Raw genomic sequence first — 22,691 nt, forward strand, 5'->3', positions numbered from 1 at the left:
ACAACGGGAGAGTTCGCAGCAAGTGGAGCAGCAATCGGACCCTATTCAGGCTGGTTTCCTCAAGTCAAGAGTTGGAGTGGCAAAAACTACAGCTGGAAATGGAGAAACTTCAGTTTGAAAGAGAGATGCTTGCTGATTGGGACAGATGAACACAAGCATGAGGTAGAGAAATTGAGGAACAAAAGGCCTAATGACCCAGTAAACTGAATGCCAATTCTGCTGGGTGTACAGATGCTAGATTGTTGCCCCCATTTAAGGTGTGAGAGGATATTGATGCCTACCCCATTACCTTTGAGAAGGGTTGTGATTTGAATCAGGGTGTCCTGTCCCCTCCCACCCCCCGCAAAGCAGCTCAATGTTCTGACCCCTTACTAGGGCAAAAGCCAGGGAGACATACAGCCAAATGCACTGAGCAGATCTGGGGAATAAGAAAGCTCTGCTCCTTAAATTGATGTCTGGGGCTTGCATGAAAAGATTTGGGGGGTGGGGTGCAAGAGCACAAAGATGCAGTGAATATGGAGGTGGCAAACCAGATGGGGGAAAAGATCCGGGGATCACTAACCTAGATGTTTTGTATGAACTCATTGGTTCAGAAAAATTGTATGAGGTGTGTCCCCATGTCTGAGAATGTGGATAAAAGATCAGAAGCCCAAGATCTGTGTATCATAGGCAGATGAGCTTGTTGATAGTGAGGCTGATTCTGAGAAAAAGCCCAAGGCCTAAGCCTGAGACTCAGACAAAGGGACATAAGGGTGCTCACCAGGGAAGGGAAATGAGAAAACCCAAGCAGCGGGGAGCTATTGCTCCAAGCTGCCCCTGAGGAAAGATATCAGGGATCTGAGGGGCTATACCTGCCAAGGGCCAGGACACACCTGGGTAAACTGCCCAGTGACCAATTGTCTGGAAATTGATGCTGTGCAACAGCAGATTAACTTTCTGGCAGCCTAACCAGAGGGAGGCTGGGACACCTCCCCACTGGTGCAGCAGGCTAACCGTGTGATGGCAGACACAGAGGGGCATATAATGTACATGTGAATGAATTCACACTCCCTCCCTCTAGGGATATATGTCTTCTTGTACCCTCAGCCAGAGCTCCAAAGGAAATGGGAGGTGCAAAACAATGGAGAAACTATTAATAGAGGGATACCCCCTGCCTGAGTCCAGTTACTCTCCCAAGCGTATTCTTCTCGACCAAAACCTAGGATCAAAGGGTATACTGAAACCTTGAAGATTCTTGCCTTGGCAGGAAGGGTCGAGTGAGTTGTCAGCATGCTGACAGTGGAGCACAGAAAGAAGAGACAGCGTGCCAGCCCACAGATGGCGGTGAGGGAAACTTACAAATTCTTGCTAGGAAAGATTCAGGTGCAGATGAGACTCTGTTTTAACCTTTTACTCTGTGTGCTATATAGAACTTTGAATGAATGAATAAATTTTGCTTTGTTTTCAAGAAGCTGTTTCTGAATCACTTTAATCAGCTCACTGGTACCCAGAGCAAAAGGGCTGACAGGGGTCAAACCTAGTTGGGCCTGTTTGATTAACAATTGAAAACAGGGGGCTGCAGCCCAAAGATCCAGTTTAAGAGTGGTAGAACTACATGCCTCACCCAGAGTGAGGGGCAGGATGCCAGGCCTGTCACCTGAGGGGTGCACTCGAGAGGCACAGAAAGGGGTCAAAAGTACAGCTTGCCCATGACAGAGGCATTACAAATCACCATTCCCCATCCTTCATTCAGTGCCCAAGGAACGAATCAGGATTGTGTAGCTAGTGAGGCTGTGATCTGTATGGCCCTCCGACTCATTTGCTCTAGAAGTTGGAAGGTGGGTAAAGAATAAGATAGAGAACTGTAAGAAGAGAAAGGCAGGTTCTCAAGATACCCAGGACTGTGACAGGTTTCAGAGTAGAAGCCGTGTTAGTCTGTATCCGCAAAAAGAAAAGGAGGACTTGTGGCACCTTAGAGACTAACACATTTATTTGAGCATAAGCTTTTGTGAGCTACAGCTCACTTCATCGGATGCATGCCATGGAAAATAAAGTGGGGAGATTTTATATACACAGAGAACATGAAATAATGGGTGTTACCATACACACTGTAACCAGAGTGATCACTTAAGGTGAGCTATTACCAGCAGGAGAGCAGGGTGTGTGTGGGGGAAACCTTTTCTAGTGATAATCAAGGTGAGCCATTTCCAACAGTTGACAAGAACGTCTGAGGAACAGTAGGGGGGGAAATAAACAAGGGGAAAGAGTTTTACTTTGTGTAATGATACATCCACTCCCAGTCTTTATTCAAGCCTAAATTAATTGTATCCAGTTTGCAAATTAATTCCAGTTCAGCAGTCTCTCGTTGGAGTCTGTTTTTGAAGTTTTTTTGTTGAAGAATTGCCACTTTTAGGTCTGTAATCGAGTGATCAAAGAGATTGATGTGTTCTCCAACTGGTTTTTGAACGTTATAATTCTTGACGTCTGATTTGTGTCCATTTATTCTTTTACGTAGAGACTGTCCAGTTTGGCCAATGTACATGGCAGAGGGGCATTGCTGGCACATGATGGCATATATCACATTGGTAGATGTGCAGGTGAACGAGCTTCTGATAGTGTGTCTGATATGATTAGGCCCTATGATGGTGTCCCCTGAATAGATATGTGGGCACAGTTGGCAACAGGCTTTGTTGCAAGGATAGGTTCCTGGGTTAGTGTTTTTGTTGTGTGGTTGCTGGTGAGTATTTGCTTCAGGTTGGGGGGCTGTCTGTAACAAGGACTGGCCTGTCTCCCAAGATCTGTGAGAGTGATGGGTCATCCTTCAGGATAGGTTGTAGATCCTTGATGATGTATTGGAGAGGTTTTAGTTGGGGGCTGAAGGGACTGAGAGCCACCTTGTTACCTTCTGCCTCCAGGGAGACTTGTTTCTGCTTAGCTGGGAGTCAGCTCCCAACACCACCATCCTGTTGGCCACCCACACTCTCTCCTCTGGGCTATGCTAGCCCTTACTTTGCTTTCCAGGTTAACAACAGGTGCAGCCCAGTTCCCAAACCCCTTTGAAGCTTTCACCTATAGAGTTCAGCTCCTTATCCACTGAACGCTCACAGAAACACCAGGGGTCTGCTGTCCAGTTTTTATGATTCAATTCAGGATCAGCACTTTGCTTAATATCACAGCACTTAGATATATTTATAGTGAAAACAAAGATAAGTTTATCACCCAAGATTCAACAAACAGCGAGTAAAGATAATGGAAACAAAGATTACATATAATACAAAATTATTGCATATTTTCTAGAGATGAAAAACTTAAAAGGCTAGCCTCCTGTCTAAAGTCTTATCTTACCCAAAGTCTTCTGCAGCATTTTCAACCAATGCTTGTTGTGATCCCGTGTTCATGAATGTAGACACATTGCCCGTTTACTTCCTAGGTGTAGAACAACAGGATGTCTTCTTTGTTACCCAAATATAGTCCAGCAAATCTTTGAAGTGTATTTCAAGATAATGTTCTCTTCCCCCTCTCTGTTTCCCTAACTGTTAGTTCTTTTCTGCAATTCTTATAATCCTTCATCTGCATCAGTTTAGAAGGGTGATGGGAGACCTATTATGTTAACTTACAACACTTAATTTACATCTCGACAGAGAGAGACATGTGAATAAACATTCCTTGTTGGACAGAAAATCTGTTTGTCAACTCTGCCTTGATACAGACTTTAAACACATTTTCAGTTTATATACACATAACTCCTTACAAAGTACTCGTACATACATTTCTAACTATTTTAAATGACCAGAGTGACCCTGGGTTTCATTTAAGACCTTACATGGCATTCTTTGGTGAAGCAAAATGTACAAAACAGAATGAGGACTTTCATGTAACCGAGTTGGCATTGAACGGTTCTTGGCTCTCAGCAGTCTTCCTATATCATGTGCACAAAGACTCTTAAACCCAAACTTTGGGTGATAGGATTACACAGTTAGTGGCTCATTAGTTGCATATCCAGAGAGAGAGACACTGGGCCTGATTTTTAGAAGTGTTTAGGATTTACAACTGTAACTGAAGTCAATGGGAGCTGTTGAAGTTCAGTTCCTATGGTAGTCAGGCACTGTGATCTGGAGAAATGAGCACGGGTTTGAGAGTCAGGAGGTCTAGAGTTTTAATTATGCCTCTGCCACTGACCCCTTACCTCATCTTTACTCAGGCTAAAACCCCACTGAAGTTAATAGGAGTTTTGCCCAAGTGAAGACAGGAAGAATTTTTTAGTAAAAACATTTAACGGTGAGGGAGAAATGGGTAGAATTCTGTTCTTATTTAAATTAAACACATCTTGTAATTCTTTTGTGCATATTTTAGGAAACTTGACAACTTTTCCTTCAAGAGGGTAGAGAAACTGGAACAAAGAGAAAAAAAATCTCCAAGTTAGCTAATACATATTTCCTCCTCCCACCTCTTCACACCTTTTTAAGTGTTAAAAAAAATGTTGCTCCTGAAATGACAAAAAAATGAAGATTTTTTCCCCTCTTCTCAAGCTAGACAGCCCCTCTCACCAGGACTAGTTGCTCATTTCATGTCTGGAGATATCAAATCCAAATAGTTCTCTACCTCTGAGAGCTTTGGTCCTGTTTCCCACAGAAAAAGAAGGTCTGTAAAAGAGTAGACCATATAGGGACTGTGTCATAACTATTACATCTTCAGCCTTCATATAGTATATTTGCTCTTGCAGTTCCACCATGGTAAGCTAACTAGAAACAGATAATAAGCCTAAGGGAACACCTGAATCCTTCCTTTTAATAAATAAATGCAAAGAGTCCTTTAAAATTTTGTCTTCATATTTTCATAGTTCATTGGATTCATCTACCAGGTTAGTAGGAGGGAATGAAAACATCTAGTGATCTCCTGGAGGGTCTAGCAAAAGAAAAATCAAACGGCCTGATCCTGAGGGGATCTGACCTATTGCAACTCCTATTAACTTCAATGCTCAGATAGAGCAGTCTCTAAATGTGTTAGATAGTATTTCAGAATGATTTCCACAAAAGAACAAAGCAATCACTGCACAGATGAAACCCTTTTAGTCTGTATCCAGTTCTAAAACAATTCAATATTCTCTACATCTAGCTTGTTGTCAAGGAGACTTGTGGTAATCATAGTAATTCTCTTTTCAAAGCTAAACTATCATTTATATTGTTCAGAAAGAGTGCATTGTAATTAAAAACCATTTTCCCCATAGAGTGCATTAGATGTTATAAAGAGTATACTTGACCTCCTTTTTTAAGATGAGTGCATGCCCCAAAGAACTGCAGCACAGGCTTTTGAAGTACAAGATCTGTATTTAATCAGAATGATTGAACCTGTGTTATTAGAAGTCTTATGTACAGACAAATTAAAGCTCTACAGCAGCTAATGATATCATAATTACAAGAAAAAACTAGACTTTACGTAAAGTCTATAGGTATTTACATTTAAATATTTTAAATGCTGTAAATACATCGATAAAAATCAGACATTCAAAAATAAATATTTTTGGGGGGGTTTTTGTGGCATCTATCACCATAATATCAGAGGACCTATTGATCAACTAGCGTATTCCCCCAGCCATTATAAGATTATTCTCTGAAATATATTCTCTAGTCTTGTACAGTTCAGTTTGAAATGATCTAAACAGTGGGACGTCCACCATTTCTCCAGGAGAAATGTTCCAGTTTAAACAGCTAGAACCATTAGAAACATTTCCCCCAAAAAGTCAGCATACATTTTTCTGATCTTTATTTTATCCCATTAGTCCTAGTTATAGCTTTATACTTCCATAAACAATTCTTCTCCTCCTCAACTATTTGTACACAGTTATGATTGACACACACCTCCTGCTTAGTTCTCCAGACTGGCTATATATAATTAGGCCCTTTAATCTTTCTTCACAGATCAATACCTCCAGCCTCTTTGTAATTTTAGCTTCCTCCATCCACCCAGGAATGAATTCTAATTTATCAGTTTCTTGCTGGTATGAAGGTGTCTAGAACTGAATGCAGTATTCTCCTGAATGTGTGGTCTTACTAGTCTCTGCCATCCAAAATCCTATTGGCTTATTTTACTGACGCACATAACTTACTGTTTGCTGTCATCAGCTGGAGAACAATTTAAAGTATTACAAGCAATGGAGGTCAAGATCCAGAGACAATACATTAAAGGTCTGATCCTATATTCCATCTTCATCCCAAATGCCCACTGAAGTGAGTGGGAATTTGCAGTCTACCAGGAATACAGGATTACAAGGAAAAAATACATTGATAAATCTGAATGCCATTTGCAGTGTCAAGAAATCCATTGCTTGTAATACTTTAAATTGTTCTGCAGCTGATGACAGCAAACAGTAAGTTATGTGCAATACAAGTTAGAAGCTTCAGAGTGACCGAAGCAGGAGAAAGTGTCATTGCTGGATGAGTAACAATAGCATTCAGACGCACAGAGCACCACTTAATTTTGCCAATTCATTAAGATTTTGGTAAAAGCCTGTATAAAACCAGAAAGTTCAAAAGAGCTTTAAATCCTGATAAGAAATTTGCAGCTTTCTTTGACTGATAAGGAATGGCAAGAATCACTGGCTCAAGTAGGAATTCAATCCAGTGAACTGCTGAAACCCATCAACTCCCACTGAAGTGGTTTTCCTTCAACTCCATGAAGCAACTGAGGATTGAACAGGATTGGGCCATTAATGCCATACGTATTTCAACAGACCTTTTTGAATTATAGTTTAAATAGCTTTATGGAATCTTTATCCCACCAAATATATTCAGTCTATATTACATTTAATGCTAATAGCATGATCTCTTCTCAGAAATATGCTCATAATAGACTATTATATTCATGTGGTTTGGGATGGGCCTAAAGTACAGCCGAAATGTTACATGTTATTGGTCCAATATATATACTCAACTTGATAATATTAACACAACTCCACTTATATGGGCCTGATTCTCTGCTCATTTACTCTGGTACTTTACTAAAGTAAACTGAATTATACCAGTGTAAAACTGTTGTAAGATCAGAATCAGGCCCTATGTCAAATCTAACTAGGCAGATAGTCTCAAACTATAGGGTAAAAGAATAATTTTGGCTGTTTTGACTGAAGATGGAAAGATTATTCTTTCCCTCCTTGCTCTTTCATCTTGCCTTGATTTATTACTGCAGTGTCAGTTATGAAAAATAGACAAGGACATCTGAAGATAATTTAACAACTCTTATGAAATATGGACAAAATTTATGCAAGTACTGCCTAAAAGGCTTTTAAAGTTAGAATGGAGTTTGAAGATCTAACCCCTGAGTACTCCATTCCATGCATGATTTGTGCACACAGTTTCATGTGTGTATTACCTTAGAATCTGCATATACATATTATTTTGTTTGCAAATAGCTGAGTTTTTCTTGACTTTATTGCCTGTCAGTCATAGTCTGTTAATTGTTTACGGTTCATGTCATAAAACCATGGATGTTAATAAAACACGTTAAAAATGGTATTGGGGAATATTAAATATGTATAACTCCTGGTGCAATAACAGGGCAAGCAATGACAAGGCAACTTTGTGTAGTTATTCTGGGCTTTGTATACATACTGGAACTAAAATTTAGGGTAACCCAAGAAAGAATATGGCAGAAAATAAAAACTTTAAAAATTATCAATTAGGTCCTTTTTTTCCCTTCTCCTCCCATAAAAATTTACCCTATTTTTGATGTCCCAAATTTTTCTTTTTATAAATTACAGTGTTGACAAAGATATATTGACATTTCAGCTACAGACAGACCTCCATGATAGGTCATCATGAGTTACTCCACGCCAAAAATCTCAACATTGCAGATTGACTATTGTATAATTTCAGTCATGACAGAAGCAGATTTTAAGACAATTCAGGTAACCAACAATGAGAAAAAAACTTGGAAAGTAAAAAAAGATACTAAAGCTGCTGTAATCTCTGTCAACATGTGAGAGACTGTAAGAGTGCAGTAAATAATGCAGAGTGTCCTATAAAATGCAGGGCAACTTTAAAATCCCTGCTAAAGCTTAATCAGATATAGCAGAATTAACCCCCACTGAATTCTATTTGGTTTGTTGGCATCCTGTTGGGATTGTCAGGTACTGCAGTTGCTTAGATCAACTACTTTCTGTCTCAGCATTCAAATCCATATCATTTCAGTCATGAAGCATTCTTGGAATTGTGCTGAGATTTTCAAGTACATGGAGACAAATTTGCTTTTCTTTAGCCACGGATTTATTCTCATGGCTTTGGATGTCTTCAGAACCCCTTACTTGAATTATGTTCTTGTAAATCATTTCAGCCTACCCATTACTCTCCCTTAAAGTTAGCACACTTAGATAACTACCCACTACCAGACAGTGAAAAAAGTTATATATCCTAGGTGTGACATCCAAATACTTCTAGTAAATTCCTCTTGACACACTAACAAATGCATTACAATACTATATACAAACTCCCTAACAAGTTTAAAAGTCAATACATTAGACAGGGATATTTGTCATCTTGCTCTCTTTTAGCTATTCTGGTGAACAGTGTGAGACTCAACATAGAACCCGAGACTCTGAAATACTTTGCAAAAGGAGATCAGAATGAGCACAAATTTAAGAATGCAAGGAAAAGTGCAAGACCCATCTTTTCACAATGGCTGTAGCGATGATAGTGTAAAGGAGATGCAGCACTTCTCATGGAAAAAAAAGCGCAAAAAAAAAAAAACCCCAAACCCATTAAGTACAGTGTGTAAACTGATGAAATGGCTCTGTAGAAACAAAATACAGATAACACTCAACCAGAGTTTTCCCCTAGGGTTAAGTTACCCAGACCTCTAATCAAATTAAAAGAGAGGGGAAAAAACAAAACAAAACAAAAAAATCAGACAACCAAAGACCTTCAGCCTTCTGTTCAATGCAGTCCTTTGACCCTGGGTTCTGCCTCCACCAAAACCAGAGGCTGATCTAGATGTAGAGAACAAAGTCTTTTCTGGAATTTTGTGTGAGTTTCTATAGCTGTTGCCTAGATATTAGAGTGACTGAAATCTTACAAATTTTTTTATAAACAGACAGATAACATGCTAGATAATCAGAGCAATGAAGTATATGCATTAGCACCAAAAGTGAACTATCATGCCTATGAAATCACCAGGAAGATATCTGTCATAACTTAACAGTCACTACAAAAAATATGACTCGTTACAATGAATAATAAGAAAATGAAGTGAAAACATCTTCATTAAGACTGACTGACTGACCTTTCGTGTCATAAGCCCACCACCTAATAATGAGCTATCCCATAACTCTCTTGTTGTTTTTACAAGTACAGATATGGATTACACAAAATCCAGGTATAGCAGTTTCTGAACAGGTCTTATTGATTTGTCTGCTCTACAAAATGTCTCCAATGTGCAAGTCTATACACTCATCTAGTAAGAACTGTTTCAAGTAAAATGGATCTTTAAATATTTGTACTGGCAGCATAGATAAGAAATACCCTCTGTTTATTCTTTGGACTATTTCTTTCTAAATCTGAGTCTAAAATTATTTGATTGTGTCACTTTAATTGTACTGCTCCTTTGATCAGTTTCCTCAACTGGCTCTATTATTTTGGTTTTTCTTTGCCTATATGCTTTGCCCCACAAAATGGTACAAACCTCCTTTGCAAACTCCATCTCACTGTTAATCAGCCTTTCCAAAGCCTACCTTTAAAAACTCCTCTCCCCCCGGCTTTATGGATCATCATTAATCCCTACTTCCATCTTCTCCTGCATATTCTAACGCTATGCAGAAAGGTCTAATCAGGGCAGTCTTTGATTCAAAGACAATCAGACACCTCATTAAAGCGAACAGGTGTGCCAAGCACACACTGATCCTTGGTGTCGCACACTTGCTTTCAGCACACTGATGGGTATGTCTTCACTGCAGAATTAACTTGGGTGACAGGTGCCCTGGTGTGAGGAGCCACACTGTAAAAGCTATACCCAAGTTACTGTGTCCTCACTGTTGCTGCACCAGGACTTCTGGGGACACATTGATGGTTGTTTGTGCTGTGTTAAGCTGAGGGGATATAGGATTCTTTTCTAGTGAATTGTGGGGACCTTGTCTGTCCCTCTGGGCTCACAGGAGAAATTGTTGGAAGGCAAAGGAGGATTGTCAGCAGACAAGTGATTTGGCGGACACCCTGACTGCAAAATGGGCAGGTTACCAGTCTGAATTAAAGCTTCACTTGGGCTTTACCCAATAACTAAATAATAATAAGGTGAGCCAGCTAGCCCCGGTTCAAAGCACCACTAAACCCAGGTGAGAGGTTTTTGCATGTGTGGACAAGAGAGGTATTAGAGGCAACCCAAAAGTAAGAGCCCAAGTAACTCTCCAGTGAAGATATACCCTATCTGTTCTTGTCCCCTGCCTGAAATGTATATTTTTACGGTGTGGAGAAAATGAATAAGAGAGTTATTTACTCCTTCACATAACACAAGAACCAGGAGTCATCCAATGGAATTAATAGGCAGCAAGTTTAAAAGAAACAGAAGGAAATATTTCTTCACATAATATACAGTCAACCTGTGAACCTCATTGCCATGGGATGTTGTGAAGGCCAAAACTATAACGGGGGTTCAAAAATGAACTAGATAAGTTCATGGAGGACAGGTCCAACAATGGTTATTAGCCAAGATGGTCAGGGATGTAATCCCATGCTCTGGGTGTCCCTAGCCTCTCACTGCCGGAAGCTGGGAGTGGATGACAGGGGATGGATCACTCAGCGAGTGCCTGTTCTGTTCATTCCATCTGAAGCACCTGGCATTGGCCACTGTCGGAAGACAGGATACAGGGCTAGACAGATCATTGGTCTTATCCAGTATGGCCAATCTTATTTTTTATCAGAGAAAATCCTTTATCTAAAGTACTAGTCCTGAAGTCCACAGAATTCAGGGTTCTCAATACTAACCACAAGTTAGTTCAGACATTTACCCTCTATTTGTCCAATTACTCTGCAACCTCAAATAGGTTTTACTATACTTAATGTCCTTGATGCCAGGTCCCCTACTAGACCTAATCCAGACAAAAGAGCATGTACTCTATCCATCCATTGCCTTTAACTATCATCTACAGCAAACCCACAAGAAGTCCTTTGACCAAGGTCCTCTAGGTTTACATTTCTACACAGAGTTTCATTTTGAGTCCTCCATTTCATAAACTCCTTTTGCCACAGCATCAACCAACTCACTATTGTGTAAAGGTAACTCTAACCATATTGAGTAAGTCATAGCAAATCTTCCCACCTTATTCTTTTGAGGATTGTGAAGACACAAAAGATGTTTGAGTACTGAAGCTAAATTCAGTGAATAATCTCGGCAAACAATTTCTGGAGTTTATGGGCCCATAATCATAATATTTCACAGGATATGAACTGGATTAGCCATCCCTGACAAATGGAAGATGTGGACTGATAAAACACTCCTCCTGTCACACATCCAGTCTCCTAGAAACTGAGCTGCCTTGTTCCAGTCATTGAACCACCAAACTGCGAACTCAAGTTTGAGAATTTCCTCAAAGAGAAAGATTGCTTCTTTCCTACCTCATAGGACTGAGACCCCCCCACAGCTTAGACTTATTAGACCCCTAGACTTAACATTGTGAAAACATTTGTGCAGAGGAAGGGCTGAATTTTGAATTTCTGACTATGGCGTCTGAATGTTCACAAAAAGCTCTCTGAAGGGCTAGAGCTCACAATGGAAGCCTGAGACATTTTACACTGGGACTAAGTTTGATCCCACACTATAATATGTGAGGCAATCAAGGCTGCAGAGCTACTAACAGAACCCCAATGACTAGAACCCAGTCAGAAAATGGAAAAAAAATGTGAACATCAAACCTGTCATTATACATAAAGCTGGGGCCTAGCTCTAAAAAGGTGAGGGGAGGAAAGGTTCTCCTGAAACAAAAGTTGCTTGTTGGGAATCAGGGTTCTGAATCATGAACATTAATATTTAATGCAGCAGCACCAAGGTTTCTCTGAGGACTCTACATGGGTATGTAAAATATAAGTTAGAAATAAGAAGCAATGATTTTTCAGTCACCTATTGGAAGAGACTTATTTTTTTTAAATTATTAGCATGTCAATGCTAATTACTAACTTTTTCTATAGGCTTATCGTTTTAGAAGAAAAGCAGATCTTGTGATACCACACATATAAAGCGCATACATCCATTTTACTGTATTAGAAGAAAGGTGCAGCTACTCCCCCTTGTGTTGTAAAGAGAACTGATCATGAACTAATGATAATTCTTTATATTTTTCTTGGTCTTAAATCATCTATTAACAGTGCTCCGAGCCCAAGATTAATTCATTCTTAAAAGCAACAAACATGAATAGTCTCCCCATTCTCTCTTTCAAACAACGTTATAAGTTGTTATAAATGTATCATAATGGACAATCTAAAAATGCTCAGAAAGGGGAAATCAACACCTTCACAGTCAACAGGCTCAATCCATCTGAAATCAGAAACCTGGTTTCCAGTAATTTTGTCCAGTTGTTACTTAATCAACTGCAATTCTTGAGCAAAAATCCCTTGAACACCCAATTCCATTCTGTATTGCTCCTGTACCACCACTCCTCAGTTTGGAGAGTAACTCCATGTTCAGAATGGTAATTGGGCTTTGAGGAAAGATGTTGGGCAACCACACTGAGCATGCTTAGAAAGTGCTCTAAATATGATTATTAGAGATGAACCCAAATTGAAACTCCAGTTGTGAACAACTCTGAACTTTATGAAGTTTAAACCCAGATTCACACTTTGAGAAAGTTCAGATCCAAATGTGAACTCTGCAGCTGGAACTCAAAATCTACAATGTGCTGACTCGAAACCCTGGATCCAAAACACACCTGAACTCTGAAAAAGTTATGATCCAGAGATCAGCTTCTGCAGAAAAGGACCTAGGGGTTACAGTGGACGAGAAGTTGGATATGAGTCAACAGTGTGTCCTTGTTGCCAAGAAAGCTAACAGCATTTTGGGCTGTATAAGTAGGAGCATTGCCAGCAGATCGAGGGACGTGATCATTCCCCTCTGTTTGGCATTGGTGAAGCCTCATCTGGAGTACTGTGTCCAGTTTTGGGCCCCACAGTACAAGAAGGATGTGGAAATATTGGAATGAGTCCAGCAGAGAGCAACAAAAATGATTAAGGGGCTGGGGCACATGACTTATGAGGAGAGGCTGAGGGAACTGGGATTATTTAGTCTGTGGAAGAGAAGAATGAGGGGGGATTTGATAGCTGCTTTCAACTACCTGAAAGGGGGTTCCAAAGAGGATGGATGTAGACTGTTCTCAGTAGTACTAGATGAAAGAACAAGGAGTAATGGTCTCAAATTGCAGTGAGGGAGGTTTAGGTTGGATATTAGGAAAAACCTTTTCACTAGGAGGTGAAGCACTGGAATGGGTTACCTAGGGAGGTGGTGGAATCTTCTTCCTTAGAGGTTTTTAAGGTCAGTCTTGACAAAGCCCTGGCTGGGATGATTTAGTTGGTGTTGGTCCTGCTTTCAGCAGGGCGTTGGACTAGGTCAGTGGTTCTCAAAGCTGGTCCGCCCCTTGTTCAAGGAAAGCCCCTAGCGAGCCGGACCGATTTGTTTACCTGCCACATCCGTAGGTTTGGCCAATCGCGGTTCCCACTGGCTGCGGTTCACCGCTCCAGGCCAATGGGGGCTGTGAGAAGCAGCACAGGCCAAGGGACGTGCTGGCCACCCTTCCTACAGCCCCCATTGGCCTGGAGCAGTGAACCGCGGCCAGTGGGAGCCGCAATCGGCCGAACCTGCAGACGCAGCAGGTAAACAAACCTGTCCAGCCCGCCAGGGGCTTTCCCTGAACAAGCGGCAGGCTGGCTTTGAGAACCACTGGACTAGATGACCTCATGAGGTCCCTTCTAACCTTAATATTCTATGATTCCATCTCTAGGTTTAATGCAGGGTATTTTCTTCCTCATCTAACAGCTGCGACCCTGTGCACTATGTTGCAACACCAGTCAGGTTTGGCCCATCCACCCATCTGCAGATGGATTCAGAGGGGCGGATGAGCCAAATCTGAGTGACACTGTGACCCCATGTTACAGGCTGCATCGCCCGAGGCAGGGAGCTGGGCAGGCTCATTCTCCAACTGCTGCCCCTCAAACTCACCTTACAGCACCCCCATTATACTCATGTGCATGCTGATGTAGCAAGAACGATGTTATTTGGTGACCTTTCTCCACAACTTATCATTTCATCTCTGCATCTCTGCTGTGAAATCTACTAAAAAGTTCCATGCCAAAATTGCAGCCTTAACCATGAGCTTAACCATTTTGCTTGTATTTTGTACCCATTCCGCCATTCTTCATTTTTCTATCTTGTCTTTTTTAGATTACAAGCTCTTTAGGGCAGTGATTGTGTTTTTTATATTTCTATAGAACTTAGAACACTGTGCTAGGTGACAAATTATTAAACATAATTAGTAACACCACCTGTAACTGCAAGGGTTGCTCCTTACTAGTTAAAACTTACTTAAAATTTTGAAAACAAAAGGCTGCATTGCACTGTTCCAGAAAATGTGTTGCTCTGAATTTTAATAAGAAAACACACAACAACGTTAAAAGTGATTATATTCAAAGGCATACGCTAATGCAGTATGTTAGTGAACTCAGTTAAGACAACAAAACTTATATGAGAACAATGTGACAGACAGGCACCATTATTTCGCTCCAGGTACTTATCACTCTGGTTGTTGTAGCACTAGTAACCTTTTTTTCACCCACTCTTATTTAAACTGAATGTGTGAAATTCAGCCCTGACGTAAGGTGCAACATCCCATTGACTTCTATGTGAGTTCCACCTACTAATCGCAGAGCCTGAGTTTGATCCAGGTTTTATGCTTTATCCAGGTTTGATGTTTTATGCATCTTACTCTGACCCTACATTGAAAAGGCTTCAAGTACTAGACAACATAGAATGTATATGCCATGAAATCAAACTATATTTCCTCTTTCCTGGAGTAATAAATTGTACAGATGAAAGAAGGTAGGATAAAAGAGATAAGAGGTGCTACAGCAGACTGCATTAAGAATCATGGGAAGTTATGCCTATGGTTTCATTGCCTTTCAAATAAATTTGTAAAGCACACAGTGCTGGGATTTATTCTTTTATATTTCTACCAAGTAAATCATTGGTTTATCAACATAAGATTTATCAAAACCTATAAGATATTTACATTTTCAGTGTTGCCTTTGAGGATTTTCCACAAGACCCAGAGACTTTGCATTTGACAACAAAATATTTAATGTGTATATAGTGTGGTGGGTTGGAAAATTAACAACCTTCATCCTTTGGCTGAGACCAAGTATAGAGAGTTTGACAAACATTTTTGAGAAAGTACAAGCATGTGAAAAGAGGGCTTTATAATGGAAGTGGAGATGCAATAAATGGGTAGATGAATCATTGATAGTTCAATTTGTAAGGTACAGCAGAGAAACATCCCCTGCAGCTCCATGTGAAGGCTTAGATTCTATAATCCTCCTTGACTCACACTTTTGCAAATCTGAAAGCTATAACATACACTCCAGAGTAGGCCAACAGTTTTCATCAGACGACATCAACATTTCTTACTAATTTTTAAAATCTAACTTAACACATAGATGGGTAACACTATGTGAATATCGCAGGGTACATGGTACTCCACCAGACTGGAACTCAGTGGGTAAATGAGCAATATAAAAAACAAAAAAAGGAAAACAGAAGGTAAACAGAGGTCACAAATAAATCTGAATGCAAGAAACTCAGCTGGCTCCTTAGACCCAAAACTAACTCAAAAACTAATCAATTTCATGACAGACTCAGACTCCCCACACATCTCTAGTATGTCTATCTAGCTCATTATGGACACCTCCAATGGTCAGCCTTAATTTCCTGAATACCATTAGGGAGCAGCTATGAGACTTGAGATCATAATCCTCCTTCATGTGAGGCTTTGACAGCTATCCTGGGATATTCTCATACATTGTTCCTCCACCTTACCAAGGAGTTAGAGCACATCCTTTAAATCTCAAGCCTGGTTCTAGCTAAGTAGAGACACCTACTTATTTTGATATCTACCTCCCAACAGAGATTTTGTTAGTTACACAAGTAATAAAGCATTAATTTATAACCGGCATACCTATTTCCAGAGTGATACCCCCACACACAACTTCCCATCACATGACTAGATTCTAAATCACATCATACTGAGCATATGGGAAGAAATAGAAACTTGCATTATAAAGTAGGTTAAAAAATAGACAGGAGGCTATAAAGTAAGAGGCTTTGACTAAGGGTGACTTTAATTTTATGTTCCATTGACAAGTTCACTAATGTTGGATTTCAAAGTCTCTTAAGATATCTCAAAAACAGAAAGATCCTACTGCTTCTATGAATAACTTCTGTAGGTCATTTCTAACATACAGACAATTTTGCACTTACATATTTATAAGCATTTTTAACTAATCCTCTAAATTTTAACCAAAGGAAAATTTTTATATTTGTTCAGACCACAGAGTGTAATGTAAGTTTGTAATTTCATCAGTTAACTTCTTACAGCATTCACCACTACAAAGTCAAAATTCCACACTGTTCTACTGCAGTTATTTCCTAATCTACCTGCGATACCATAACGTGGTACTGGTTGGTAAATGTTGACTTTAGTATTTTAACCACTATATCACTCCCTCTCCCATTTATAGAGTAACATCTTCAGGGCTTGTTAAAAAAAACAACACAACAGAATTTTAAGAATCTGAAACAATTTACCTGTCCTGGTAAGTGGTGATGGCAATACTTGGTGGAGTCAGCAAAGGCAAAGTTGTTGGTCTAGAAAGGATGTCTCTGTCAGGTGTCTTAGCTCTTTCACTTTGTCTGTGGGACAACGGTGGTAACTGCAAATTACATGAGCAACACCTTCTTCCTCTCCAGAGATCTATGCCGAGCATATTACTAGATGTACTATAAGACTTACTCAGGCCACATTCTAAGTAATCTTTAGCAATCTGAAAAAGAAAGAAAAGTCATTGAAGTTATGCAAATACATTTTTTCACAAAGAAAGAATATTAGCAATTAATTTACTGTCATAAATGTTTAGTATTTGGGGGAGTTGAACTACTCACAAAATAAATCTTTATTCTTAGCTTCTGGAGAAATTTTACTACTGCCATATTATAAAGTTTTGTGATCATTTGCAACTTCACAGCTGTGAATTTCATAATATTTACAAATTGGAATCAATCCTCCAGTTCCACAGGCTGAAGTTGAGCAGGAATGATCCTCAGCTGAATAGTCCACATCACATGGCAAACTTTCAAAATTTAAACTTTTCCTCTGAATAGTACATTCAGCATTCATGCAAAATACCACTCCTTTCTCACACACCACAAATTCATGAATTGCCTCCCTTTTCTGTGAATCAACACAGCTCATCAGGTTTTGCCCTATTCATACCAACTGGTGAAGATAGAGACCACAGAGTTTGTGCTACGATATAGTCTGAATCATCCAAGATCTACTACTTGGGACAAATTCCCATCTGAGATACCTTAAGTGGACAGCCCTAAAGAGAAAGTGCCTGATCAGGCAAGTAGTTTTGTTCTCACCTTTTACTGCTTTTATTCCAAAACATCACCAAGTCCTGGAAGCTAGCTCCCATTCCTCCCACAGCCGAGCCAGAAGTACTTCTGATTAGAGATCAGCCTGAATCTTACAGTTCAGATCTGGCTCAAAATCTGGAACACCTCAAAAGTTCCAGGGCATCCTGATCTGAGGTTTTGATTCAATATATCATAAATGGAACCAACTGCAAAACATGGAAAATATGTTCAAATTTTGAACCTTTCCAATGTTTAGGAGTATTTAGAGCTAGGACTTTGGTTCACATCCATCTCTACTTCTTATAAACTTTGAGGAAAACAAGTCAGATGATGCTATTGCCCTGTGTGCAGAAAATGATGGTACTTGGCCTGCAAGAGGCTCCCTTTTCATCATGCCAGTAAGTTCCACTAAGATTTTTCAATTACCAGTTCAGAAGGCAAAGACATGCACTATAAACAAAGTCTGGGTAGCTAATTGTTCTGTGAAATCTTCACATCTAAAGTGAAAGGCAATCACATAATCACACCGGTCCAAAAATGTGAATTGTTTTAATGAAGGAATTGCTTTACCGAAGGCATATCGATAGTATCTGCCACCATACACAAAACCCCATCTCAAAGTTTCCAGACATCTCTTCCAGTATCTAATTTTCTGCATGATCAGCTTCTTAAGATTCTATAAAGCAGTGCACGTGATCAATGCTCATGGTAACTGTAGCCTGCCAGGCACTCTAGCTTATACTAATCACAGAGTGCTCTTAACATGCCTTTCTTGACTGTTCAATTCTTGCTCTTAGAAGGTTGTTATTAGGCAATTGCTCTTCCTCCCGGAGTGTACTTTCATATTGGGTCCATCTAGATAGGGCCGCCGAGACTTAGTGAGGAGACATTGTCTGTGGTGTTTTCAGGATGCTCTCTGCCTTCATTTTATCAAACATCCAGTGGAGTCAATTGTCTTAACCAGTGTCTGGTTCAGATGGGGGTAAGGAGGAGAGAAAACAGGGTGATCCTCAAACTGCATGAGGCTGGAGCAATGTTGAGGCAACCTAGAAATATGGCATTGGTTATACCGGCACCTTCATCTGAAGGTGCAGACCTGCCTTTTGTTACTCAAAATAACAATATAGTTGAATTTCCAGCTATCATTAGAAAAATCAGAGTAGCCATATCCATGACAGCTTCTCCCCACCCCTGATCTGCAACAACCCAGGATATTTTGACAATTTGTTTCAGATGTGGACCTCAATACCCTCACCCTTAGAGATTAGAGGACTGCAATATGCTTTACAGAGTGCTACACCAAGAGATGAAATTGGTGCAGAATTTGACAGTCCGTTTGTAAAGTGCTATATCTATCAAAACCAAGGCAAGGAAGGTTATATCTAGTGACTGGAGCAGCCGTGGTCATGCCCAGTGGTCAGAACCAAGGGTTGGAGCTGGAACCAGGAGTCAAAAGCAGGGCTAGAAGAAGACAACAGTAGGGCTGGGAGCTAGGCTGGACCCAGAACAAGGCTGGAGCAGGACCAGAGACAAGACTAGAGCAAGAGCGGGGCTGGAGCAGGCTGAAGCCAATGGAATCTGTCATCACTATCAGGCAGAGCAGAGTTCAAGCCATGAAGTGACACTGAGCAGAATAAACAGAGGTTTCTCCTGTGAAGCTTATATATCTGCTCTGAGAGTCACCAGACCAGCCCCTGGCTTGTGGATTGGCTGGAGCACAATGCAGGAATAACTCATCCCCACATGAGGCATATTCAGGCTATAGTCCAAGAATGACTCATCACCTCATAATATCTACCATGAACATATTGGTCCCAGGATGCAACAGATCCCATCCTGGCTAATTCCTTTAGGAGCACTGATGATGGTTGCCAATGCACTATTTCTGAAGGACAATACAACACATTTTAAATCGAGTAGACTCCAAGAGGGTTAACTATCTATTTAAAAGTTTTGAACTTGTATCACTTGTTTTAGAAAGTGATACTCCAATATCCTACTCACCCAGTTATGCACCCCTCAAAACTTGCACTCAAAGTTAATGGTGCTTCAAATTCAATATATTATTCCTAAGAGATAGCTTCATAATGCTGTCAGCTCTTAGACTGCAAGTTTGACAGTGTGTGAAAGAAAGAGATGGGCCCTTTATAAGATGCCAAAGAAACAAGTGTTGGTACAGTTATACTTAGGGCCCTACCAAATTCACAATCCATTTTGGTCATTTTCATGGTCATAGGATTTTAAAAATCATAAATCTCATGATTTCAGCTATTTAAATCTGAAAATTCAGAGTGGTGTAATTTTAGGGGTCCTAACACAAAACGAAGTTGTAGGGGTGTCACAAGGTTTCAGTACTGCTACCCTTACTTCTGCACTGCTGCTGGCGGCAGCAGTGCCTTTGGAGCTGGGCAGCTGGAGAGCAGCAGTGGCTGGCCAAGAGCCCAGCTCTGAAGGCAGAGCTGGGCAGCTGGAGAGCGGCGGTGGCTGGCCAAGAGCCCAGCTCTGAAGGCAGAGCCGCCACCAGCAGCAGCACAGAAATAAGGATGGCATGGTATGGTATTGCCACTCTTACTTCTGCGCTGTTGCTGGCAGTGGCTCTGCCTTCAGATCTGGGCTCCTGGCCAACTACAGCCAGTCTCCAGCCACCCAGTTCTGAAGGCAGTGCAGAAGTAAGGGTGGCAATACTGCGACCCGACCCCCCCCCACCCATAACCTTTTTTCTCTCACACACACACCCCCCACTCCCTTTTGGGTCAGGACCCCTAAATTGAGAAACACTGGTCTTGCCCATGAAATCTGTATAGTATAGGGTAAAAGCACACAAAAGATTTCACCGGGGGGGGGAAAGAGATTTCACGGTCCATGACCCATTTTTCATGGAATTTGGTAAGGCCCTAGATACACACCACTCTCTCCCCCAACAGTATAAATTTAAAAAACAAAACCAAGAACAATTCACTGATCTTATCACAGATACTGAGTCTCACTGATGGGTGACACAAGACATCCCTACAAGAGGCTGCCTGGAAGCTTTTTATGGAATTGGAGTTGTTAATGCCCTAACTGACCTCTGATGGCATGTGAAGGATTCAGATTTTGTTTCAGAATTATCTTGCTAACACAAAGAAAAGGTGCAGCTAAAATAGGGTAGAACCAACTGTTACACTGAATAAAAATGTTACAACAAGAATGTAAATTAGTTATGTAGGCAATGCAGGCAATATGTGGTTATATCTGAGCAATCCAGGCACCGTCCCCCAGCACTTCTTGACTATACTGATAAATTAGGAACCATTTCAGAAAACAAAGTCAAATGCAAGATAAAAATGAAAATGACCAATCTCAACCAATGCCACTTGCTGCTTGTTTCAGATCATATTTTAAAAACTAGAAGTTTAAACCTATTCATGTTCTCAAACACCTGGGTCAGATTCTTGGGTCATCTTTACCTTGAGTAGTACTTTACTACACAAGTAGTCCATCTGAACTCAGTGGGACTCCTAACAGATTAAGGAATGGCATTTGCATGGATAAAGATAGGCGAATTTAAAATATTATTCCTGTTAATTTCTTTGTAGGATAGGATTAAAATACATCTACAATTTGTATTTGACTATGAAGTTCGGCTTAGATAGATTGGATCAAATGTTCGTCCCTCTGTGGAGAAAGTTAATATAAGAAAGATTAACTTCTTAGGGTTGTTTTATTGATACAGCCTTGCCTTTTGACATTTGTCAACTGTACTTTGGACAAATAAAAGTAACAGGCATGTAGGTCCTGGAGCCTGAAACCCTCACTCACATGAATAATACTGAGCCTTGATGTAAAGTTGGGGAATTTAGACCACATAAATTAATAGTTTAGTTGAGAATATTCTAAAATTTTTTTAAAAAACCCTGCAGAAATATCATACCTTTCTCCCCGACAAAGACAGATTTAAATTCCCCAACTTTACATCAAGCCTCAGTTAATTTCACATTAAAAATAACAGTGCTTGCTTAGAAAGTGCTGTGATAACTTGTAAATGCTGGTGATACACTATTCCTATCCCTCGGAGAGAAAGCAAGACACAGAATTGACCACACTGGTTTCAAAACCCCCTGTCTGACGGGAGTGGGGCAAGGGTCCCTGCCTAGAGACAAGTGATGGCGGGAGTCCTGATTGGGCATTCCTGGACTAAACCACAGAGGGAGGAATACAGGTGAAGTTACCTGACAAAAGGCATTGGACTTGATAAGACTTGACAAAGCCACGGGCTCCAGACACACTCCTCTGTCAACTCCTTTGCTTCACCTCTAATGTAGAGTGGAGAGGGAGATTCTTTTGTGCATGGCAGAGGCAGTTCAGTCACCAAGATCCATACAGTTCTTGGCCTCTTTAATGAGTTGCCAATTAGTGCAGAGCTATATAGCATGGTGGAGAATTTGTGATGCAGGACCAGGAACTGAAACCTATCAAACTCATCTTATATAAGGGGTTACCAAACATTCATTATATGGAAACATTTATTCATTAATTCAAACTGGTGACCTACAGGTGAAAGGTTCTGTATCTTATTTGCATTGTCCCAACGGCAGCCAGTTTCCCAACAGATACTATCTTCAGAGAAGGTCATTTTAATAATTGGAAAGGGTAATTTTAATATGTGTTTATTCTCTCTCTTTATAAAAAAGAGAGAGAGTAAACACATATTAAAATTACCCTTTCCAAGTAATACTTACTGGAGAATTGGCTATCTCAAGGACAATGCTAATGAACCATTATATATAACACATACACACAAACCCAAACACACTACATTAGGAGAATATTAAAGAATGGCTGCTGCTGGGATTAAAAGTGCTGGAGTGATACTGAAAATGTAACACTGTTACATATATTCTGGGAGAAGATGATTTTCCATTTTTAAAGATCCCAAGCTGTAACAAACAAAGCAATTACTGCTGTGATTATCATTGCCATCATTACAAATTGATGCATTTCTCCTGAGAATAGGAACTGGAATTTAATTAATAAAGGATTAGTATGGCAAGAGGAGTGATGGATTAACACATCAG

At 40.3% G+C, this 22,691-nt stretch overlaps 1 protein-coding gene across 3 annotated transcripts in view; it reads right to left on the reverse strand.

Annotated features, from left to right (window-relative positions):
* PDE4B (phosphodiesterase 4B) overlaps positions 1–22,691 on the reverse strand; it is a 402,561-nt gene that overhangs the window by 328,465 nt on the left and 51,405 nt on the right. For all 3 annotated transcript variants that reach the window (XM_084635764.1, XM_084635766.1, XM_084635763.1), the window contains one exon: positions 16,804–17,039. In XM_084635764.1, coding sequence (XP_084491890.1) covers positions 16,804–17,039 — 236 coding nt within the window. The remainder of the gene's footprint in view (positions 1–16,803; positions 17,040–22,691) is intronic.

Source organism: Lepidochelys olivacea (assembly GCF_965140295.1).
Source record: "Lepidochelys olivacea isolate rLepOli2 genome assembly, chromosome: 8".
NCBI classification, from domain to species: Eukaryota; Metazoa; Chordata; order Testudines; family Cheloniidae; genus Lepidochelys; species Lepidochelys olivacea.